The following is a 25116-nucleotide window of genomic DNA, read 5'->3' as shown; positions in this document are numbered from 1 at the left end:
ACTTATGACTGCGCTTGTCCCATAGACCACTCATACGCAACTACGAAGAAGCAGTCACATTCTGCAGCAACTGCATGTGTTCGACGCACAACCGAAACCATACCTTTAGAAACTAGAAAACGTATGTGGTTTCAGCATGTTGATAGTTGAAAGTTTGGTAAGGCAGTTACATTCCAGTGCAACCTTAGGGTATGTTGTGCTGTTCTCACATCTACGTCATCTACAGCTAGCCCTTCAGCTCCAGAATTCCAATGAACACCAGTTTCTGAGAGGGCTTCAAGAAGGCTAAGTCCTCATTCCTCCTAAAATTTTCTCGTCCAATATATTCCTTGCGCAGGCTTGTAATGACGAGACACTTTATAACCAGGTGAACAAAATCTCTTCCCAACAGAATGTATACTAGTTCAGATAAGGCTATTCCCATCATATGCTTTCTAAGACGACAATGTTCTGTGGGGAAGCCAGTAAGGAGGCGGAGCTCATTCTTACTGAGATCCAAATAATTCTTAGACCTTGCAGTTTCCAAATCCCGAAGAAACGTTCTGTAATGATACATTCCTAGAAGATTCCTCCAGAGTGTTACTATTTTTTGTCTTCTTCCTTCTTTAGAAATTTTTTTTTATTAGTGCATTTTATATTCTACAGAAATGCTCTGGTTCAGTTAGTGCTCCTTTTCTGGTGAGAGTGTTGGACTCTCTGAATTCACAGGGACCAGGAACCCAGACTAAATTCAGCCTGTTGAAGCACCTGCTCAAAGAAGTTTCGCATTACAACGATTTGTAAATCAGAGATATAATAATATAAGTGATAATCATGTAAATTGGCCCTCTCGATCAACAGATTTAACAAGTCTTGATTTCTTTCTGTCGAGTGATATTTACGAAATATTGTTTATGAAGAGGCCCCTAAACTAGAGAAGATATGATGAACGAATCATGAATACATGCAGGCTTATACCATGCTTACTATTTCAACCCATATAATGTTCAAATGACAAACCTAACATCTTTTAGTTCAGCTGCTTCTTGACCTTCCAATAAACTAATGATGAGATGAAATTACTGAAATCTTCTGCATAGTCCACCATTCTTCGGCTTTCTCCCGGACCAATCCACTGAACAACACGAATGTTAACAGCATCTTGCTTTGTCAACGACCTATGAATATCCTCGACAAAAGAAAATGAAATGCAGACCGCTGTATAGGAAAGTAAAACGTACCGTTTAAAACGATTATGTGGGTTCGTTTATGCGTGGGTAGGTCTAATTTGTGGGTCAGTCGGGTTTATTGTGTTTTGATTACCCTTGATGGTGGTTAATTCGATGCTGTTCTTCCAGGTATACATATAGGTATTCTATGATACGTCCAGTAAACCAAAATTATTCTTCTTTTGAACCCACCTGAATGATAATGAAAATAGTTATTGCAATAATGTTATAATCCAATAAAGGGTAGGCTGACTCTTCGAAAATATAAATGTGAATCTGTATTGACAGACAGCATGATAAAGAATTCCAAGCAACAGCAAAAAAATTTTCAAGATTTCATTTGTGTCATCAAATTATAAAACATATTTCACGATATACGGGGTGTCCCAAATCCGAATAATTGAATTGGGATTATATTTTTAAGTTTATATATTACATTTAATTATACAGGTTGGACCAAAAGTCCGTTTACTTTTTAAACAATGATAAAAACAAAACTAGATAAATGCTGCAAAATCTGTTTATTTATTATTAAAAAAGACAAGTAGGGATTTCATTTTTTGAATATTACATCATCCATATGTGACCCTTATCCCTCACGACACTGTTGCAACCTGGAACGAAAATTTTCTATCACGGCCTTGCAGGTGTTTTCTGAAATGTTTTGGATTTCTTCGCTGATGCGTTCCTTTAATTCTTCAAGAGACGCTGGGTTGGTGTTAAAAACTTTATTTTTAAGGTATCCCCAAAGAAAAAAATTCATTGGGAATAAATCTGGACTACGAGCTGGCCAGTTAACGTCACCTCTTTTTGATATCACTCTTTGACCAAAAATTTCACGAACTGCAATCAATGAGTCATCATGTGGCCCCATCTTGTTGAAACCATGAGCGTTGATTAAAACCATTAAAATTCTGTAGCGCTGGAGTAAAAAAGTTCCGTAGCATGGCTATATACCGCTCTGTGTTCACTGTAACAGCATGTCCTTTTTGATCTTCGTAAAAATATGGACCAATAATCCCTCTTGCTGACAAAGCTGCCCATACAGTAACTTTGGGCGAATGCAGGGGATTTTGATGCTTCAATTTAGGATTAGTGTCACTCCAGTACCTGCAATTTTGCCGGTTCACGTGTCCATTTAAGTGGAAGTGTGCTTCGTCTGAGAAAATTTTCGCTCCAGGTTGCAACAGTGTCGTGAGGGACGAGGGTCACATATGGATGATGTAATATTCAAAAAATAAAATCCCTACTTGTCTTTTTTAATAATAAATAAACAGATTTTGCAGCATTTATCTAGTTTTGTTTTTATCATTGTTTAAAAAGTAAACGGACTTTTGGTCCAGCCTGTATTATTGAGTGTATTTATCTTATTTCTCCTGATATTAGTAATAAATTTCAAAATTGATATTGTCAAGCATTGACTAAATGAGACAATACCTCCGTTCATTTTCAAATGAATTTTCAAGAGTTTCAATTGACAGACGAAGTGGGTTGCATCGAGGAAAGAAATTGTGCACAACAATTCAAATGGGTAGTTTATTCCACTCAGAAGAAATACATTGCTCACGTCAACTTGAATTTATCTCATACATGAATATAGCGATCATTTGAGAGATTTATGGTGAAAGTAAAACTACTTTTAATTAATTGATTTTACTGCAGCCTTCGACTTGCAACACTTTCTTCCTCGATGAAACATGTAAGTATCTAATTCATTATTGGAAACAATAACATCAATTGTGAATGCCTCAAGATGCAAGAAAATCATTCACCTCACGAAGAAAGTGAACAGTTTTATAATCTGCTTCATACGACGCAAAACCCTTTCTAAAACCTTCAATTTGAACTCGGATTCCTTGGTGACAATTCGAAATTAAAGTTTAGTTTTCCTTAAAGCGAAGCATATTCAACTATTCCAGGTCGACAGTTCGACAGCAACAACAATGTTATAGGAGGTTTTGGATGAAAAATTGCCAGCATGGGCCAGGAAATATAAGAAAGGAACTATGAGTATTGTGTGGTATCGCCATATATACAATATATTCTTTTGATATAGAGCATTACAATCTTGAACAGCAAACAATAATTATAGCATGTGTATGAGATACAGTTTTAGCAGAGGTTAGCGTAACGGGGTACCATACAAGTTGGTGTATGATACAAGAGCTTAGGGAAAAACCTCAGTAAAAAAACCCTTTCTCCCCGTGAGTGTAGTGGATTGTAATTGTTCACGAAATAAAATGAAATATTCCATATTGAAAGGCATCTCGCACTGCAAAAATTGATTCTTTCTCCAACAAAAAGGAAAATCCAGAGAGTCTTCTCCAAGATACCAGAAACTTTTATCTGAAATAGAGAGAAAACAAAAGCAGAGAAATGATAAAATTAGATTCAATATGTCAGATTGACCTAAAATTGACAATCCAATTCAAAAAAGATTCGAAAACTACATGTATAGCTCTAAAACCATCCTGAAATTTATAAATCGGACAATGATTAACCAGATGATTTATGGTTTCTTCTGGTTCCCCGCATTCACAACTAGGGCTTTCAACTGAATTCCACCTGAAAAGCATACTGTTGCAACGTCCGTGACCTGTTCTTATACGATTCAGAATACACCATATTTTCCTGGGAAGATCAAAACCAGGAACTCTATTCGAGGGATCAGTAACTTTGTTGAAAAAAGTGCACCTATTCCATTCAGACTGCCAAAGGTCTTTACCCCTTATATTCGAATTAAGAGAAGAGTTGGACCATAAAGGTTTACGCGTCTTGGAATTGTAATTTCGGGAATATAGGATAGAATTCGGAACGAGTCGGGATAGAATTGGAATTTATTCCAGTAATTCATAACCGCAGTCTGTCTACGAATATGAGGCGGTAAAATGTTTGAAAGAACTGGTAACCATTGAATGTGAAGATCTAATAGTTCCAGTTATGATTCTCATGGAAAGATTCAGCTGTGCATCAGTTTCAGCAGCCGAAAAAACCAAAGCTAGGGCTGCCGTTCGAAGAGTGGCTGCATCAGCAGCCCATGAAGTACCAGCTAATTTATGGAGGATATTATTCCTAGTTTTTAACTTTAGACTCAAATCTTCCAAATGGGATGTTGAAATTTAGCGAGGAATCCAGCTTAACTCTTAGATATTTCGGATTGAAGTTATGTTCCAAAAAAGAATTACCGGAAACTACACTCAATTTTTTATATTTTTGATGATTATTCAAATGGAAACACGAAATCTCGGTTTTATTTGGGTTAGGACGTAAACGCCACTCGAAAAAGTAATTCCTCAAAATTTCTAAATCCGTAGATAGATTATTCTCTATGCATCTAAAATCAGAATGGCGGAAAGCGAGGGCAATATCATCAGCGTAAATAAATTTCTCAGAAGAAGTCGTAGGGATATCATACAGATATAAATTGAAAAGAAGAGGTGCTAAAACTGATCCTTGTGGAAGACCGTTATTCAAAGTTTTGAAATTACTACTGTTATCATGTACAAAAACACGCAACCTTCTATCTGACAGCATGTAAGCGAACCATCTTTCCACACTTCAAGAGGATGAATGGAAAAGATTAGGCAGCATATTATACGGTTCGAAAAATCGGGTTCCATGGAAATCGAACTATGACCAAACCTCTTTTTCATATTTATTAATGGCTTGAATCTAACCAAAACGCAGCACGCAGATAAAACCATTCATCCAATTACCCTACTGTTTGCAGATGATTTTTCTCGAGGTGGCAAAGATGGATAGTCTGAGAATACTGGATAGATACCTTGGTGACCAGCTACATATCTGTTATGTGTTCTTGGTAGAGCTAATTGGGATTTTTCATATATTTTACTTTCTGTACCATTCCGTGTCTGATTCGATATTTGTGGGATGTGCCTCAGTGCCTGTACTGTATCCAAATTATATACATATTTTGTTACCACTCCATGATGTCCATGCAACATATTTGTAACTTTTGTTCTATATTTGCAATGTATTAATTTGAGATCATGGAGGGAATATGCCATGAACCATGGCCATTTTAACTACCGTTGAAGGTGTTGGAAGAGATAAACAAGTATGGATGATTGTGGAAAATAATATTGACAGTGTCGTTTTAATAAGTGGAAATGTATTTATTATCATTAGTTCTTTCAGTTACATACATAGATAGTTTTTCAGTTGAATAGTGGGGTACTGAAAGTGTTATACATTGAACGTTTATTTAGTTATTTCTGTGTCAAAGGGATTTCTAAGTCAAATTGTGAAGGATTGAAAAGCAAGAGCTATGGATGTCGAGCTGTCAATAAATCATTTCTTGTATTCTCATAGCAGTCCTATGGCTATGATTATATTACATCCAGCTTATAAAAATTATATTTGAATAAACAATGAGCAGTTTGGTGCAGATTTGATTCACATCGGGTTTCATAAAACTTTAATTGTCCGATCAACGATATTACACTCACTTGATTTCTAAAACTAAATGATTGAAACCTTTCCATTTCTGAATATATTGAAGAAGTAGCAATCGAGAATAAAGAAATGGACTTATAAACATCATAATTTGATCCAAGAATGATATTCTGAATGATCATGACTGAATTATCGATTGAAAACAAATTGATGTCCATTCGTCAATCAAGCGTTGATTCCTCGATCATGCATTATGAAACCCGTAGATAAGTTACTTTTTTAATACTGCATGTATTGTGTAGAAATAAATGAATAAATAATATATTTCGATTTTTTTTCAGGATATTATGCATGCAGATGGTGTATGTAAATGAATGCGGAAGACTTAAGGACATGATTGCTCGATGAAAATTAGCAGGGGCTAGTTCATATAAAATTTTTCCATAATCGATCTCCCTTCCAAGATGGGCGTTAACGAGTTGACAGTTTTGAAATTTTTCTACGGGTACTAAAAAATACTGAGTCGTAAAACTCTACATATTATCAGGTTACTCACACATTTTTTTTCGATCCCATCATTTTATTATTAGGAATGAAAAAATAAGTACCCCTTAAAATTTTCGTTCAAAAATCGTATTCGTGGGAAAGATTTCCTCAAAATAAAAATCTCTCATAGTTTTTCATTCAATTCTGGCGAAAAAAGATTTTTGCAAATTTTCTTTACAGTCGATACTTTTCTCAGAATAAATCTAAACATACAAGCAGTTCTGACCAGATTTCTTTCTCTTTCATCGTAAAGTGATATATCATTCTATAGAACACATATACGATGAAATAGAATGAAATCTGATCAGAACTGCTTGTACGTTTTGATTTATTCTGAGAAAAGTATAGACTGTATCAAAATTTTGCAAGAACATTTTTTTCTAATATCATATAAAGGTATTACCTACCTATAGATCTCATATGGAATAAATATATATATATGATCCATATTGGACCTATTTATGCTCTCTTGAGAAAGGAGATGTGTTCCTTGTTTTGAGCAGAATAGCTGCTCTTGAAAATGGTGATGAGAAGTCATCGAAACTAGTCGCGCAGACATAAGTTTGTTTTCAATAAATAGATTCACCAATAATAAGGCTTTTTTTCCTACTTATACATTTCGAGTACTAATAGTTATTGTCATTTGACTAAAGGTAGCTATATTTTAATTGTTTTACACAATGTCATTCTTCACGTCATGTTAGGATATCATATTGCGAAAAAAACAATTTGCCCACTTCATTCGGACATAATTTATTATCGTATCTCATCTATTCTTATTACACTAATACAGATATGACGTGAATGTTTGTAGAAAATAAATGGGCTGCTTAGTTCAGATACAGGACTGCTGTTCGTGATCAGTAATCCTCATGATGAAATCAATAATGATAGGAATACTAATTACCGAATTACAAAATTGATATTCTCGGTCATTTTACGACCTGTTTCAACTAAATAAAAATGATATTTTTCATTGAACGGATAGAAAGTTCACAAGAACACGAAATAGAAATAAATCACCCAAAATTTCTCAATGGACATCGCGTAGTACCAAGGGAAATTGCAAAACCTGAACCCAAATTCTGATCGGATTAGAGTCTATTGAAATAATTTCAAAATGTATCAATTAAAAAAAATGGTATCCTTCGCTTGAGTTAATCTAATATCAATTCGGCCAAAAATGTATGTAGCATAAAAATGCCTTCACTAATAAGAGATTAGCATAATTACGAAAATATGACAATATCTGTCGGTTTGTCGTGACCATGGTAGGTTTGTTACGAAATTAACAAACGTTCATAAAAAAAGTGTAGTGTGGCGACCAAAGGAAATTCGAATGTGGATATTCTGTGCTTCAACAATAGGTTGAGCTGTAGGTACTTAGATTAGAAATAGTATAGAGCCATTGTCAGTATCATCTTTTTGGTGATGACATTCCGAGAAAATTATTATCCGATTTAGAAGATATTTTTTTCAATAATCTTTGCGTTTGTGTTAAGACGAAGCATTTTCTTCCCAAGGGCCAACAGTTGTTTTATCTTAGGCTTAGATAAGAGCTAAGAATCTTGGATTGCCTGAGATCACTACTTATGCTCCATGCAGGGAAAAATTCCTATTGAGACATCTCACACAGAAGTTCGTGACAGACGCAAAGGGATATGATAAGAAAGCTTGGCTTGCTTTGCCAATGTATCTGCCCTCATATTATCAGGAAACAGAAGTTGAATGAAATTGTTGATAAGGGGTTGAAAAAAATCATTCAATTTTATGAGAGTAATTGAAAATCAATTCACCGTTATCATTTTGAGTTATTAGTTATAATAAAATATTAGAAATACATATTAATTTCATCCCAGACTTATGTCCAACCCTCTTCCTGCTTTCTGTGCTAAACTAGACAACAAATGAAGGAAGATAGCTAGAAAATCCTATATTATAAGTATCTTATGGCATAGTTGAATTGAATGAATATACAGGATGTTTGTTTGAAGAATACAGAGCTCAACAGAGGGTAGAGGACACAAAGGATTGCAAATAACCTATAGTTGAAGGGTATACGATGAATATTGTACAAGATACAGGGCTTTATTCATGTGGTCTATATTTTCTACAAGCCATAACTTTGGAACCACTCGTTATATTTATTGAATTTTGAAGAGAAATTCTTCAGTGGATATCCTATTCTATGCGATTTAATTGTAAAATCAAATGTTGAGATGCTTTATTTTTCAAGACCTCTCTGAATTTATTCCTATATCACAATTGGATCGACTTGTGGAATAATAGAAATTTATTATTTGATAAGATCTCATAAGGTACCTCTATCAAAGTCATCATTGTATATTGTATAAAATCCTCATACAGTTGGTGGTTTCGTTTTGTGGTAGTTGAAATGAAGTTAACAACTATTTATTGAAACTTCATTTGAAGTTGGTGTAATCATAGCACGCTAGATGGCGAAGAAGCGTCGTCCAAGTACGATGTGTTGCGGTAACTGTAATTTTCAGGGGACCAATCTCTCCATTCTAGAACCAGCATGTTTTTCAATTCTTTATTCTTAAAAATTCATGAAAGGCAGAAATCAGAAAACATCTTTTACGATTTTCTCACGATAGACATTGACTGCGTTCACATTTTGATACATACGCAGGTTGCCCTATACCGTTGATCGACAGAGGGTCTATTACGGTTAGCCAGTGTAACTTTTGAAATATTTCTTTTCCACATGATCAGACGTTTTTTGAAGCGTCGAAAGCAAGATTTTGACTATTATTTTTCAGTACCTACTGAAGGGATTTCTAACGACCACAGTCATCCTTCGCTGAAATCCGTAGAAGATTTTCGACGCAGAAATGCTATTCCGTATTCCGCACACTGCAATTGAAAATCAAGTTATGTATTGAATGATTATTCATTTTTTCTTGAGTCATCATCACGTCTTTGAATCAGAATAAGTTTGATGAGAGCTGTATTATTTCCCTTTTCTCTCTCGTTTTCTGCTCCTTTTTTTTTCTGATATGATTTCCAGATGGAGAGAGGATCAAGAAATTTTCATGTTTATGGAGAAGATTCCATTTGGTATAAGAAGTTTATTCTGTATACTACACTACTCATAGGGAGACAGGGTTTTTTTAATGAAGGTTTCCCCTTAAGCTGTTGTATTACGCCATTATGTATGGCACCCTGTTACACTAACCTCTTTTAAAAACACATACAATACAATAAAACTTTATTCATCCGTTAGGAATAACAGTGATTTGTAAGACATGTCAATAGAACATAACAAATAAAATGACTGGATATTTCAACGAGCTAAGCACCAGTGATGTAAAAACATTTTTCTATGAAAAATTTCTCGATTTCTTTTTTGAAATGATGATCATTCAACACTTTGAATCTATTGGGTAGATGATTATAAAAAGTTATATCTGTCAGACTAGGTGTAGGTGATGACTCGTATTTTGACATTTTATGTTGGGGAACACATGATATTTTGGTATTTAGTTTAATAATTGTGGAAATCGGAGCATATCTTCAAACTGGTCAAGTTACATCTAACAAACATTAAACAATTTAAGATATAGATACAGGGAAATGTAAGCAAGTTTTCGAATATTCCCCTGCAGGACTCTCGACGCTTGAGGTTGAACATGAGGCGAATTATGTATCTTTTTCTGTGTGATGAAAACCCTTTCCCATTCAGATCCAGAACCCCATAGGACAACATTGTAACAAGACATAATATACGTTCATTAGAACATCCATTATCCAATGGCGTAATAAGATCTGTTTTTCACATGTGTTGTCGATTTGACTGTGCCATCTTATACATCTGTCCACGTAAAGACCCAAAAATTTGACACACTCCAAAGATTCAAAGTATTCCATACTCGTTTTGATGGCAAACATGGGGATCAAGTTAGAGTTACGAATCTGGAATCTTATGACCTGAGTTTTATTCAAGTTGGCTTTGCACCAGTCAGTGGAACGCCCAAAAAGTTCCCTACACAGAGGATCCAATTCATGACAAATACCTGCTCTTATTGCCAAAGAAGCATCATCAGCAAACAAAATTATTATACATATGAAATCAAAAAATCAGGTAAATGATTGATAAAGAGTAAAAACAGAAGTGGTCCCAAAACAGACCCCTGTGGGACACTCATATCATTCTTCTATTATCTTGAAGAATAACCATTAAGATTTAAATATATTGAGTGCTGTGATAAATAACTCCAGTATCCAGTATCCAGTTCAAGAAGATATGTATCACAGGAGCCTATTTGTCACCTATATCAAAGGACTCGTAGACGAAACCCCTAAATTCATAACTGGCCGTCTGTTTTGATCCACCAGTTCTAAATCCATGCAGTCGATCAGACAAGATAGAAAATTTGTTCAAAAATTTACACATACGCTTCTAGACAAGTTTTTCGAAGATCTTGGATAACTGACTCATTAGTGAATACCATTTGTCAACAGAAATTATCTTGAAGAAGAATAGTAGGTACTCCTTGGATGGTGTTGAAATATCTGCAGATAAAAATAATTTGTCTTAATGGAGTTTATGCCCTTCAAATTCTTTTCTCCTTTTGCTGCAAATACAAAAATCCATCAGACCGTCATAATGGCAATTTTGATAAGGATCATATGACGTCATATTTACGTCTCATATACAAACAGAATCAGCCGAAACAGGTCATGAAAAAGTCTTAAAAGCCTTATATTTCGTCAATCTGACGACTAATTCTGACGTCAAAAGTACACCATATTATACTGATATCACAATGGTATTATATGTTGACGTCAAGATGACTTGATATTATACTGACGTCGTGATAACGTTGACATTCAACCGTCAGAATGAAATCAAGTTCGAGGTCATTATGAAGTAGGACATGATTTATGGATGCCCGAAAACTGTTGCAACCCCAGTGTGTGCCTCAATATTTACTCTACACCGTTATAATGAATTCGATTCGATTATTTTCCAGTACAACACTCATAATATTTTTATATTCATTGTACGGAGATTGTTAAGGTGTAGGAATACCAGCTTCGTAGCAGAAAGAATGCCGGAGGCAATGATTCATGTTTACAATTTTGTCGTTGTAAGTGTAGGTAGATATTCGCAGTCATGAACTAATTCAGACGTACAAGCACGAATAGCATGATACTAAATGTTCTATTTCAAAGGATAGGCAGCAATGCCTTGACAGAAACCATACAATACCATTATTCATGACCACTTTTCATTAAGTTACACACACACTTTGGAATTATTCGTTCTTTCTGGTCTGTTCGAGGTGCTTATCATATGTGAATATTAGGTATATCTTGTTATCATTTTTGTATCTTTAATTATTTAAATGCTATAGGTGTTCTTTACATGATAGAAGAACTATAGCTACATATATCGATATCAGTTGTTTTTCTCTTGGAAAATTTGTGAACTTGAATTATTCGTTATCGATTAATTCAATTCTGTATATTTTGGAAACGAAACCTGTCACGAATTTGAATGATAAACAGGGGTTGAATGATAATTTCAGTGGTCTTTCAATTAAGAAGGTGGTTTGCAGTTGTATTCTACAAGTCTCTTTCGGTAGCTCAATGGCAGAGCTCCTGATCGTCAATTGGGGGTCGTAAGTTCGAGTCCTGATCGAGAAAGTACTTTTTCCAGAATTCAATTCAATTGTCTGCAGGTCTTCAAATTCCCTTTTCTGAAATTTCTGTCCCGCGATTTCCAGGTAAGTAAATTTGTAGGGTAATGACAACCTGTTTTCTCTAATACTACTAAAAACGAGGTTATTTTACGATATACATATATTGTAGCACTATCGTTCATCTCAGAAATGAAAGGACGTCAGCAGTCAGAAGTACAACATCTTTGCCAGACTATCAGAATAATCCTTACTTTTACTGCTGACATTAGTCATAACGAATTATTGTGTTAAATTGGAGAAAAATTATGATTCATTCAGAATCTGATGAAATAAATTTTTCATATCAATGATGATAAAAATTTTACTTTTTTTATTGATCTCAGTAAAGGTATGGTTTCGGTAGTGCGTCGGATGCATGCAGTGGCTCATACGCAACTACCAAGCAGCAGTCACACTGTAGAACTGCAGCCCTACTGCAGTGCTGCAGAGCAACAGAATGTGACCTTTGCTTGGTAGCACCACAGACGTCCTTAATGATAATGGCATTATTTTCGCCAAAGAAAAAGTAAGATCATCTGCAGGCTGCTGGAGAACTTCAGCCGCAATTCCATCTGGACCAGGAAGGAGCATTAGACAGATCTAGATGTCTCAAATGAAAATGCCACCTCTTCCTCAGTAATCTCCACATTCAGAAAGCTGATTGAAGAATGAGGGTTGGCAAAACATCATCATGTTGGGAACTGAATACACATCACCCAGCATTGCACCCGTCTCGTCATCATCCCCACACAACAACCCATCAGGCATTTACCAATTAACATGTGGTACCTGTACAAAAACTTATATTGGACGAAAGGGAAGCTCTTTTAAATTCCTCTTTGTTTCCCAAACTATCACGTTGGGAAACCTTGGGCTTGCCCATTGGACATGCACCGGTCTTTTAAATATGGAATAATGGAACACAGAAATTTTTTTCTTCATCACCAGTCAGATTCTGCATATGCCGACCATTCAAAATTCTAGACATTCTTGGGAATGTCTAGTTCTTCTCTGTTAAATGTTTTCGGTTAGGTAGAGGTTCGGTGGAATTTCCGAAGTATTATAACAACAAACAAGTGCGTAATGTGGTACTGTTTCGCATCGTTCGGGCAACGGCAGTTGAGTGCGGGCAAGACTCTTTCCGCAAGGGTTAGGAACAATATTTTTTTTACAAGAGCTTGAAATGGAGATGGATATGCTGGGGTTTTTCCTGCACCGTTTGGGAAAGTGATTCTTTGCGTTTTGGATAAGTGCGGGATAAGGGTTGAACGCGCACACTTGTATACTCCATTCACTTTTATTTTAGCATTCGGTTGGCAATGAAATAATTTTCTCAAGTTTTTGTAACTAGAACAGATTAGGATTGGCGATAAGGATGTAAAGCCGTTGCCACAACTAATATCAATTAATATTACAAAAATGCCGAAAAACGAGCCAGTTGTCCTGTTAATCGTTAATTCAGGTGAAATTGTTGTTCCTCTTGCCTCGAAACTTTCTATAATTATTTCGACTTCAATTGTGCGATATGATTGTTGTTGAAGAATTCAACATTCTTGTAATTATCCGCTTTTAGCCAGAAAAGATAACCAACTATAACTCTCTCAATTTCGACAAAATTTCTTCAAATTTCGAGTACCTACTGGACAGTAGAAGGTGACTCCGGCATCGGAAAAACGAGTTCATCTTATTAGTTGTATTAGGTCACTAGAAAGAATTGCAATTTTGGCTGAAAAAAATGTAGTAAATTGAGTTTATTGAAAGTGCTGATATTGACAAAGTTTCATTATTGTTACCTACCCTCTTTTATCCCATTTTTACGACGATTGTTGGAGGATTCAATCAAGAAGAAGATTGTGATTCCCATTGTGACAAATTTTGTGAATAATTTAGGCGAATCTACCGAAAAAGGGAATAGCTCTCCTTGTTAAAATTTTCAACAGAATGATGAGCCTCTCATACTTTCCCACTATATGGAAATATGCTGAGATAATAATGATACATAAGGCGAATAAACCCGAAAATGATGTGAAATCTAATAGACCCATAAGTCTCTTACCAGTTATTGGAAAACTTTTCGAAAAACTACTACTGAAACGACTGAAAAGCGATATAAACTTGCAAGACATAATACCAGACCATCAACATGGATTTAGACAAAACCACTCAACAGCTCACCAAATTCATCGCATAGTTAACAGAATTTCCACCAGTATTGAAGAAAACAAATTCTGTTCAGCTGTCTTTCTGGACTCGACTCAGGCATTTGATAAGGTATGGCATAAAGGTCTCCTGTATAAATTGAAAAAACTACTTCCACAACCGTACTTTCTTATGCTAAAATCTTATTTAGCAAATCGACATTTTGCGGTCAAATTCGAAGGAGCGATATCAAACCCCCATCAAATTAGATCAGGAGTTCCTCAAGGAAGCATACTTGGACCAATCCTATACCTCATTTATACATCTGACCTACCAATAAATCAGAACACCACGATAGCTACTTATGCAGATGATGTAGCAACCTTGGCAACTCATGAGAATGCTGAAACGGCTTCGGAATATCTTCAACAACACTTGAACGACCTAGAAGATTGGTATAAAAAATGGCGTCTGCAAATAAATGAAACCAAATCAGTACATGTTACATTCACCAATAGAAAAAGCTTATGTCCTCCGGTCAAAATAAACAACGAACAAATACCAGTCAGTTCTGATGCAAAATACCTTGGCATGCATCTAGACCAACGTCTCACCTGGAAAAAACATATTCAAGCAAAGAAACAACAGATCAATCTAAAAATTCGAGGCATGTACTGGCTCATAGGCAGAAAGTCAAAATTATCTATTAAAAATAAAGTTCTGATATATAAGAATACGGGAATTATTCAGAGAACTCAATCAAAAATACTCCGCTCTATAACAGATGCCCCTTGGTACGTCTCCAATCTTACAATTCATAACGATCTAGGAATACCATTCATTACAGAAGAAATCAGAAATCGTTTCAACCGATATCAGCAGAACCTGCAAGGTCAAACAACCTCATTAATCAACTAACTGAGAATCCATTCAACATAAGAAGATTGAAGAGAACTTGGCCAGTTGACTTGAATTGAAAATATAGTAAAGAAGAATATTAATAGGTTAATATCTTCAACACGTCTGTACATTCATCACGTTTGCTCAATACTTTATAGAAGTAGATTGTAAACCTCAATAAAGAGCTATAACAAAAAAAAAAATTTAGGCGAATTTTATTGGTGAGATTTCGAACTAATATTCTATTCTTTTACACTTGTCATAAGTTTTTTCTGTCAGTTGGTACCGAAATAAGCTATTTCATAAAATCGTGTAAGTTACTAAAGTTAATATAAAAATCGAACAGGTCAATGTCCTAACTAAACGAAACCACTTGGTTGAGTCGGGCATTAGGAGATAAGTATTTTTCCATTCCTTTGCAATAAGGCCGATAACAAATGATCTAGGGTCAATATTGAATCTAGGAGAGATTGAAGATAATAATTATGCCCTTAGAGGGTGCTTTTCTGCAGTTGCTTCTGTGGGTGGTAGGTATACTTGACAGGTTAAAGTTGGCTTTGGAAAGGATCTTCTCAAACAGTTGCAATGTTGTTCAGTCTTTTGATGCTGACACTTGAGTAACGAGCCGTAGCATTGTTCGCCTTAGTAACTTTATCAGCTGTAGCGTTGGGGTATATAAAACAGAAAGAGTATTCTGGAGGTCTGGGTTTTTTTCAAATGTCTTTATTTACTTCATTTTTCCCTATTTGAAGGAAGCCCACGTGCTATCGCACCCACTGAAGGCGCTAAGATACAATATTTGTTTTATAGCGCATCAAACAACTATTTATTTATTTATTTATTTATTTATTTATTCAAATAAATAAATAAAGTCTTTCGGACTCTAAACACGTGTGTTCTGCTTTCCACTTTTTGGCTTATTTTGTTTTTGATTTTGCGATCCATCTTGAATAAGACTCGACTATGAAATTGACAAAGTGCAAAAATTTTTTATTTTTCGATCAAAACAGTTATGTTCGCGTAAATTTGAAATTTACAAAATTTTGGCGATTGATGATGGCTGAACTACAAGTAGGATTCGAACGATTTTGATGTCTTTTGAAAGGCTATTTTCTCTTCTACAAAAGAAGAGAGCACAAACTTTTTGTCCGATGCACACTCCTCAGTAAAAATTGCGAAAATTTCGATTTCTTGCTCCCCAAAAATTGAGCTCTGGCAGAAAATCATTGCAAACTTTTCCCATAATTGAGATTCCCTACGTCTTTTGGAATCATTTCCAGCTTGTTAGCAATTTTAAGGAAACACGGATTTGGGGTTTGATCATTACAGAAATGACGAAAACGGAGATTTGAAATGGAACCTAATTTCGAATGGGAGAATCAAGTTATATAACAATTTTTATGTGTTGATCTTGGCCTTCAACCATTCCATCATCGACTTCTATTGGATGGTCGTTTCTTGTGGTGTTAATAGAATGTGCACGTCCATACGAAGCTTTACCGACTGATAGTCTGCCAGATTATCCTACTCGGAATGAATTATGGATTGAATACTCATTTGTAAGGCGTCTCTTCCTATGGGTGCCCCGAGCGAAGGAAGAAGGAGTGAACATCTCCAAATAAATACTTATATCTGCAGATACCGTTCCCCGGTACCGATCGGGATGTGGATCAATCTTACGTCAAGTCCAACAGTGGTAACCCGCTCTTCGATAATACGGGTATTACACCGCGAGTACACCTTATCAAACGGCGGACGCATGGTATGGGGATTCTTCTCTGATTTACCGCACAGCACACCGCGATATTTGTTGTTAAGACGTCTTGTCCAGTTTCGTGTGTTGCGTTCGCACCGAAACATGATTTGTTTCCTGATTGGCCTTTAATTACCACCTGAACGACGCTCCGTAGCGACCTCGTCCATGTGTGGCTTTTATCTTACAGCTCAAGGCTATAACCGAGTTTCGCGATTCTGTGATTGTTTTATTTCGGATGTGTTATCGCTTTAGTTTGTTTTGGCAAGGGATTCGTGCGGCCGCCGGGATACTGGTTTTTTACGTCGTTTGACAGAAACGACGCGGGTTTCGTGATTGCGCGTAGTTATCGCAAGTGCCTTTTATTCGCGCCAGCTGAATTTGGATTTATGGGTATTTTATGGTCGTCGGTCTTCGCCCGCTGAGAGAAAAGGTATTATATTATATTATGATGAATATTCACTTTTCTTGCTTACTGCGGAATTGCTCTAAATTTCGAAAAAAAAACTCAATTTCTTTATGGCTACTCAGAAGCTGATTCTCATACGAGCAGGGCGAGTATTCAATATTTCGTAGAGAAATTATCAAACAGGTACGTTTTTATTTTAAATTACGCAAATTTCCATGATATCCAGACGATTAAGACCCGCCGATATAAATATCCGCAAATTTTACGATCTGAATCGAACTAGCTAACCACCATTATTCAGGTTGTCGGAGGAAAGACTATCCCATCAACGTAAGAGTGAATGACAATTATGGTTTCGTTCTTATTCGTTCTCATTAAAGAAAAAGTATGGCACAAATTCATATCTTTGGTATACAGGGTGCGTCTTTGACTAGTACAAATATTTCAAGAGTAGATTCTTGAGGTCAAAAGAAACAATCTTTACCATTTTTTCTGAATCGACCCAGTTTGAAATACACAGGTTGTTGAGAAACCATGGAATAATGTTATTTTTTTATTATATTATATTCGGTTTTATCGAATGAAATGAATTTCGGAATATAGATTTTCTTTTATTTGATGAATCTTTTTCGAACACAAGATATCACCCACTTCTTCCAGTTCTCTCATTATGATTCATAACCAGAAGAAAAATTATTTTTAGTTCTATCTCACCAACGGTTTTATCGAATGAAATGAATTTCGGATTAAAGTTTTTCATTTATTGGATGAATATTCTTCGAATACAACATATACGTCTTTAAGTTTTTCCATTACTTACCATAAAAATATCAAAAATTCAAAGAACTCAACTCGTGAAACTAAGTTGGACGCTATACAAGGTGTTTCCTAATTGAATGTCAATACTTATATGGGCGATTTTTGGGCCCATTTTAAGAAAAAAACTTTATATGAACATATGTCCTAAACGTCTTAATGAATATAATGAAATTATTCTTCATATTTTCTCGTAAAATGCGCCGTTTTCGAGTAAATTTATAATCAAAAATGAAAAAGTATATGTGAAATTTGAAGAATTGGGTACTTTGGCTGAATACAAATCTGCTCAAAAGATCCACAGATGTTAAGTGTCACAGATTGAGCTAGTTATTCCGTAGGTAATTTTGTTTTTCCAGGGGTGGCACAGCTCATTATGAAAACTCAAAGTGGCTAAATCTTTTTATCAGGGACGAATCGGAAAAAATGGTACGGGAAAAAAAGTATACAAAAAAATAAACATCTGTGTATCTTTTGAAAAGAATTGCATTCGGTCATAGTACCCAATTTTTGTCCTCTTCATTTTTTTTCGAATCGGCTCGGTTTGAAAGATTGATACTGGCTGTTGAAAAACCATATAAAAATGTTTTTTTTAGATCAATCCTACAAACGGTTTTATCGAATGAAATGAATGTCGGAATATAGTTTTGCGTCCATTTGATGAATATCTTTCGAACACAAGATATCACTCACGTCTTTCTCATCATTACCATATTTATACCAAAAATTGGAAGAACTCAACTTTTGAAATTAAGTATGTTGGTTTGTTACATCCATGTTTGATAAATCAAGATTTATTTCGGCAATGTGAACAAACATACAGGGTGGGCAAAATTCGTTGTCTACTGAAGGGATCTCGAGAACTATAGCAGCTAGAAGAAAACGGATAACACATTCCCGAGCTCTCTTTTCGTGACTAATCCAAATCTGAAAACAGTATCGGCTTATCATTTTTAGATTTCGACTTAAAAACAAAAATTGAGATTTTGACGATTCCGAAAAGTTTTCATAACTTTTTTGTCTTTGAACTTACAGATCTGAAACTTGAACCTTCCTAGGCACTTTTATAAGTAGAATCTACTGACAAAAGATTTTTTTCACAATTCAAAAATATCAAATTCAATAGAAGTTTGCATTTAAAAAAATGAAAGTTCACCGAATGATTCGAAATGAAGAAATATTTTGAGCTCATCAGTGGATTGTACGTAAAAAAGTGCCTGTAGAAGGTTCAAGTTTCAGATTTGTAACTCCAAAGACAAAAAAGTTATGAGAACTTTGCGAAATTGTCAAACTCAAAAACAGAGTAACGTAGGAGGCGGGGGTTTCACCATTCTTTGTTTCTCTGAAAATGAGCTCGAAAATGTGTCATCCGTTTTCATCTAGCTGCTATAGTTCTCGTGATCCTCTCAGCAGACAATGAATTTTGCCCACCCTGTAGGTACTAGTGATATTATATTCTAAATTTTTATTGTCAGCTTTGCCGACGTTTCGGTAAATTCTCTCCCTTTTTCAAGGCTAGTTGTTTTTTTATATCTAGAAATCTATGCCATAATCTCTAAAATATTTGATATGCCACATACTGGTAGCGAAAAATTTTGGATAGTTTCAGAGAAGAATTGAAATGAAAAATTGAATAACAACATGTATGCCTCAAGTTCAAAACATTCTAAATAAAAAAACAACGAGCCTTGAAAAAGGAGAGAGAATTCTCCGAAACTTTAGAATATAACATCAGGAGTACATTTTTTGTCCGCATTCCTGAAATGAATATTGATTTTTGAAATTGAGTTGGAAGCTATCTAATGAATATTTGATTGTTTTGTAAAATGAAAGTATATTATATTTTTTCGTATAATGCGCCGTTTTCCAGTAATTTGATGTTCAAAAATGGAAAAGTATATGTGTAATTTTAAAAATTTAGTACTCCCTTTGAAAGATCCACAGATGTGTAGTGTCACAGCTTTAGCTATTAGTTATTATGAAAGGAATTTTGTTTTTCCAGGGGTGGCACAGCTCATTATGAAAACTGAAAATTGCTATTTTTTTATCAGGGCCGAATCGGAAAAAATGTTATAGGAAAAAAGTGTTTCTTTAGACCACAAGGATCTACTGTTAAAACATTTGTACGAGCCGAAGACTCACCCTATACATATTTATACAAAAAAGTTGAAGATATGAACTTGTGCCTCAATTTTTCTATAATGAGATCAAATAAAATCGAAACCATGGTAGGCATTTACTCTTCCGTCGATGGAACAGTCTTTCTTCCGGCAACCTGTATAATGGTGGTTAGCTAGTTCGATTCGGATATTTATATCGGCCTGTCCTAATCATCTAGATTTCATTCTTTCATTTAATTTGAATTCATATGAATTCCGCCCCAATAATAAATTACAATACTAGCGTATTATGTTTGTTGATCAACAGAATTCATGAGAATCTTTCGAATAATCAGAGTACAGACTTACAGACTTATGCTGTTTCTTCAGATTGCTTAATAAGCTTAGATTAATCACAGAAAATTGGAATATTAAAAAATAACACTGTATTTTGGTAACCAAGAATGGTAGACCCATAAAATATAGGTTATTTAGAAGCACCTCGGTGCTCTCCATCTGCCCTGTTTGTATGCACATTTGACGATGAATACCCTGTGGAAAAAATACCAGGAATTATCATATTCTGCAATTTTAAATGAATGAATACATTGTTAAATGGTATAATTGACAACATCTTCGAGAATCGTACTGTGAAATAAATCTGGATGAGTGTAAACTCAGCATCATACACCTACGTGGATTCAGACCATTAGTGCAAATCAACGTTTGAAATATTTAAAACGATGTCATGAATACTTTCGGTGAAATTCGCATGCTGAAAATATATTTTTGCAGACTAAATTATTCCAACATTCCAGATTGACATGCAATTATTCCCTTCAACTCGTCAGCTCATTCAAGGATGAATACATATCAAATTTCCGAGCGTCGATTAAAAAAAAATCAGCTACCTTGTCGCATTTTGCCGTCGACGAATTATGACAAGGCTAATGACATTCTTTTGCGATTGCAGAGGATGATGATCCGAAGAGTGAAACGGGGAGAAGCGTGTAATTTGAACGAGATTTTGTGGTTTTCATTAAAATATTCTATAGCAGCGAAGCCCTGGTGGGAGGTAAGGCCGCGGACACACTTCCCTAGAGCTGCATGAGGCAGATCTGATCGTGACAATCTCGATTGAAGTATTTCTAAATGACTCTGATAGAAATGAGGTTTGTTTCTAGGTGTAATGTATCCTTTGTAACAACCCTTCATAAAAGCAATAATTGGATATACAGAATGTACCAGGTGTAACTGTACAAACTTTTATCACAGATAGAGTAGGACTAGCTTTAAAAAATTAATTTCTGGCTTCATGATACAGGATGATTTTCGGAATTCATGGAAATACTGAGACCATCAGCAGAGCCAAACTTATAGACGGAATTTATTGGAATATGGGAGGTTATTGATACATTCTGAGATCAAATCAGAGAGATATCAATTATTCCAATATTTCATGCCCTGACTCATTTATCCTCATTCAAAGTGTTCGGGATGAAAATATTTTCTTATTTCTAATTTCAAATAATTGTTTGTCTTTTTAGAAAGAACTTAAATTAAGCTTCAATACGTGATATGAATCAAAGTTTTCACGTTTACAATTGTTTCTTTTGATTTTTGAAATGGGACAAAAAAGTTCAAAAAATTTAATTTATTCACATAAACATAACTGTTATTTTATGATTGAATATGTAACGTGAAATTATCCATGAAAAATCATTTAGATCAAACAAGAAAAAATGAAGAATACTGAAATGCAAAAACAAATAATAAAAATAAAAATGAAAATGAATGAATTTCTCACATTATAATTCAATCAACGTTATTTTAAGAGTTGTTCGAAATGAAAATCACTTGCTTGTACACATTTCTTTTGCCGAATTTTTACATTGGATATAGCCTTTCGAATCATATAACCATAATTTTTTTATATCGTGATCGTTAATTATTCCTTTCGTCTACTGGTATTTTGAATATTCCCCATACGGAATAATCTTTTGAGTTTAAGATCTTGGGATCGAGGAAGCTATGAAACGAGACCTCCTCGACCTATCCAGCTATTTAGATAATTATTGTCAGGGTAATTCCACAATTCCAAGCCAAAATAGGGTCCAGCTCCATATATCGAAAATGAATTCTTTTAATTTATGCCTTGTAGCATGCCGGGTAAAATATTTTGCCGTTTATTGTTGTTTCGCTACTGAATTTCTTCATATATCAGCTAATTATTACTATCATCATCTACACCTTCACTGGGTTTTTCAAGAAGATTCTTACTCTTAATAATTATTCACGACTTTAAAGAGATAGTATCCCAATCCTGTGAATAGATTCAATTCTTCGAACTTTGTCTAATTTAAAAAATTCATAAAAAAGAATTGTATATGTGACAACTTTGGGTATTACAACGTATTGAATTTAGATTCTTTCTAAAGGCGAAACAATTATTCGAAATTCGAAATACAAAATGATATTTTTACCCTGAACACTTCTAATGAGGATTGATGCGTACGGCCCTGGAATATTGAAATAATTGATATCTTTCTGACTCGATTTCAGCATGTGTCAATAACCTCCCAAGTTTCAATAAATTCGGTTTATAAGGTTGGCTTTCATGATGGTCTCAGTATTTCCCTGAATTTCGAAAATCAACCGGTAACTTTCTGGGGAAATAAAAGCCAAGAATTAAATTCTTATAAGTTGTCAATCTGTACTCAGCCAGCCCTGCTCTTCATCTGATAAGAGTATGTACAGTTACTCCCTGGACACCCTGTATAGAATTCATTCCATTAAGCCATAAACCTCTTTTTCTAAAACAAGATCATAAATACAGAGTGTCTTGAAATGGGTAAGAGGTGTTGAAAAAATTAGCTCAGCCTCTGAGAGGTGAGGATCCATTAATTTCTATCTGTTCATTTGATAAAATATTTCCAGAATATTTCCAGAACTTTAAATAAGTAGATGAGTTGAATCTGAAATTCTTATTTTATTGTAGCAGAATTTCGTAAATTTTATTCGATTATTTCCTTCAGAAATATTCGCCTGGGTGGTGTTTCTTTAATTTTTTATAAAACTTTCATTTTGTTTTTGATGAAATTTCCGATTTTATCATATGTCTAGCGTTTCAGTCTTTTCAGATGTTTGATCAAATTCGGAATTCAAGTCAAATAGACTGATGGATGGGAATCGAACAATACACCAAAAATAATAAAAAATCAATTAGATAAAAAAATTGAAATCATGAGTTGAGAAGTTTAGTTGGGATATTTTCCACGACTTATACAACAACTGTATAAGAAACAAATAGAAGAAAGTTTCTATTTTCTCTACAATTTTTCTCTTCGATGTGTAGTTTTGCAGGTTGTACGAATAACTTTCGATGAATCACATGGAAGATTTATTGAGATCTAGTGGATGCAAAATTTTAAACATACCTCTCCAAAGTAGAAGTATCAAGAGGAAATTAACTTTTTACCCTTGAATCAAAATTTTCAGTACTTACCTACAAAATATGGTCCTCATTGAAATCACCAAAAACTCATTTCTTATCGGTATATGAATTTTTTGTGGTCTCTATATTCAATAACAGGCTTTTGCAACTTATCTGATATTGTGTAGTAGATATAAGTTGTCTATTTAGTTTCACGAGTTTCACATGCGTTTAGAAGTCTTTCAATTTGTACAATTATTGTGTTGGTTGAAGAAATTTCAAACCGTCTATAGGTTTCGCAAAGACTGCTTAGTAGAGCTTGAAATCACTATCGTTCCGGTGGAATTATACGCAGAGGATTGGATGAGCAAGAGCTACATGCACCGGACAAGATCGGCTGTTACGGTTAACTACACGACGAAAATCCTTCTTCACAGTATCCCGAATTAATTGCTCATTCCGGAAAACTACCGGTAGGAAAGTTTCTGGTATCGAATAGAACTGAAACAAGCATATATAGCTCTTTTCGATGGCGGCTCAGTGTGCATCTCGTTAACGCAACCATGACAGCGGTGAAGTATCGTGATTTGATTGTAGAACCTTTTATTGTTCTCTTTGAGGAAGCCACCGGCAATTTTAAGTTATTCGATGATAATGCTGGTCCACACCGGGCAAAAATTGTCAACGACCGCTTAGAAATACATCGTATCAACCGAATGGATTGGCCTGCTGCCACTCCAACCTAAATTGCATTGAACATGTCTAGTCTGGGTATTCACAGAAATTTTACACCGCGTAGCTGAACCACCGTAGACATTACAACAGTCCACCAATGCTTTGACGGAAATTTGGCAAAACATTCCTCAAACTTTCATTGATGACCCAATTGACACACTGCTGAATAGAGTAAGAACTCTTCAAAGAGCTAAAGAAGGCTCCACCAGATATCAAACCTCGATTTCAAGGTGTTTGTAACAGGAGCAGCCTTTTTTAGACTGCAGAGTCAACCAGGTAGAATCGCTTTATTTTGTCTTTGTCAATGTCTCTATTACGTTGTCGCTCTTGAGCGGTCTTTCCTACTGTTGACATTTCTGGCAGGTTTAACGTGTATGTATAGACACAACTCCGTAGATATACCAAATAATTTTTTTATTTCCATATTATATGATTACATTTTCTCAAATTATCCACTCCACTTTTTGAGCAGTGTGTTTAAACACGATCGGAACGGTTTCTACCCAAGTGAACTGTCGTGCGTTGTGTTTCAAATGTGGACGCACCTTTATTTACTACGATCGATGGCTGAATGAATTGATGTCCAGCCATGCATACAGCATTATGGAAGTAGTCGCTCTGCATCAGTGCATCAAATTTGTGATGTGCATTCTTTCATTTCGACCTTTGACGAGCGATTGATTCCGCAGCTTATTGTTCCTCCTTACCGAACGTTACGCTTGGGATGCAGATCGGCTTTGCGTTCGACGTTTCGTCGAGAATCGCTTTTCAAACATTACCATGATAGATTTGAATTATTATCGATTCCCGTTAAGGCTGTCGTCTTGTTCTCTCATCGAATTTTTTTGTTTTTGTTTCCGTGCGAATTTATCTACTGAAAGGAAGCGGAGCGATATGCTGGGAAAAGAAGCGAATGTTCCCAAAGATAAGCCGATTTTATGGGTGTTTCTTCAT

At 35.1% G+C, this 25116-nt stretch overlaps 1 protein-coding gene across 2 annotated transcripts in view; it reads left to right on the top strand.

Moving 5' to 3' along the window:
- Positions 1-16679: 16679 nt before the first annotated feature.
- The window catches only part of LOC123309618, a 71629-nt gene continuing 63192 nt past the window's right edge, over positions 16680-25116 (top strand). The window contains exon 1 of one of the 2 annotated variants that reach the window (XR_006537276.1): positions 16680-17103. Coding sequence is in view for 1 of the 2 variants with exons in the window: in XM_044892819.1 (XP_044748754.1) it covers positions 17071-17103 (33 nt within the window). In the remaining variant the exon portion in view is untranslated. The remainder of the gene's footprint in view (positions 17104-25116) is intronic. The other variant, XM_044892819.1, reaches the window with a different exon arrangement.

Source organism: Coccinella septempunctata, chromosome 3 (assembly GCF_907165205.1).
Source record: "Coccinella septempunctata chromosome 3, icCocSept1.1, whole genome shotgun sequence".
In the NCBI taxonomy this organism is placed as follows: Eukaryota; Metazoa; Arthropoda; class Insecta; order Coleoptera; family Coccinellidae; genus Coccinella; species Coccinella septempunctata.
The sequence above is the reverse complement of the archived record's forward strand: the minus strand, read 5'-3'. Positions and strand labels throughout refer to the sequence as shown.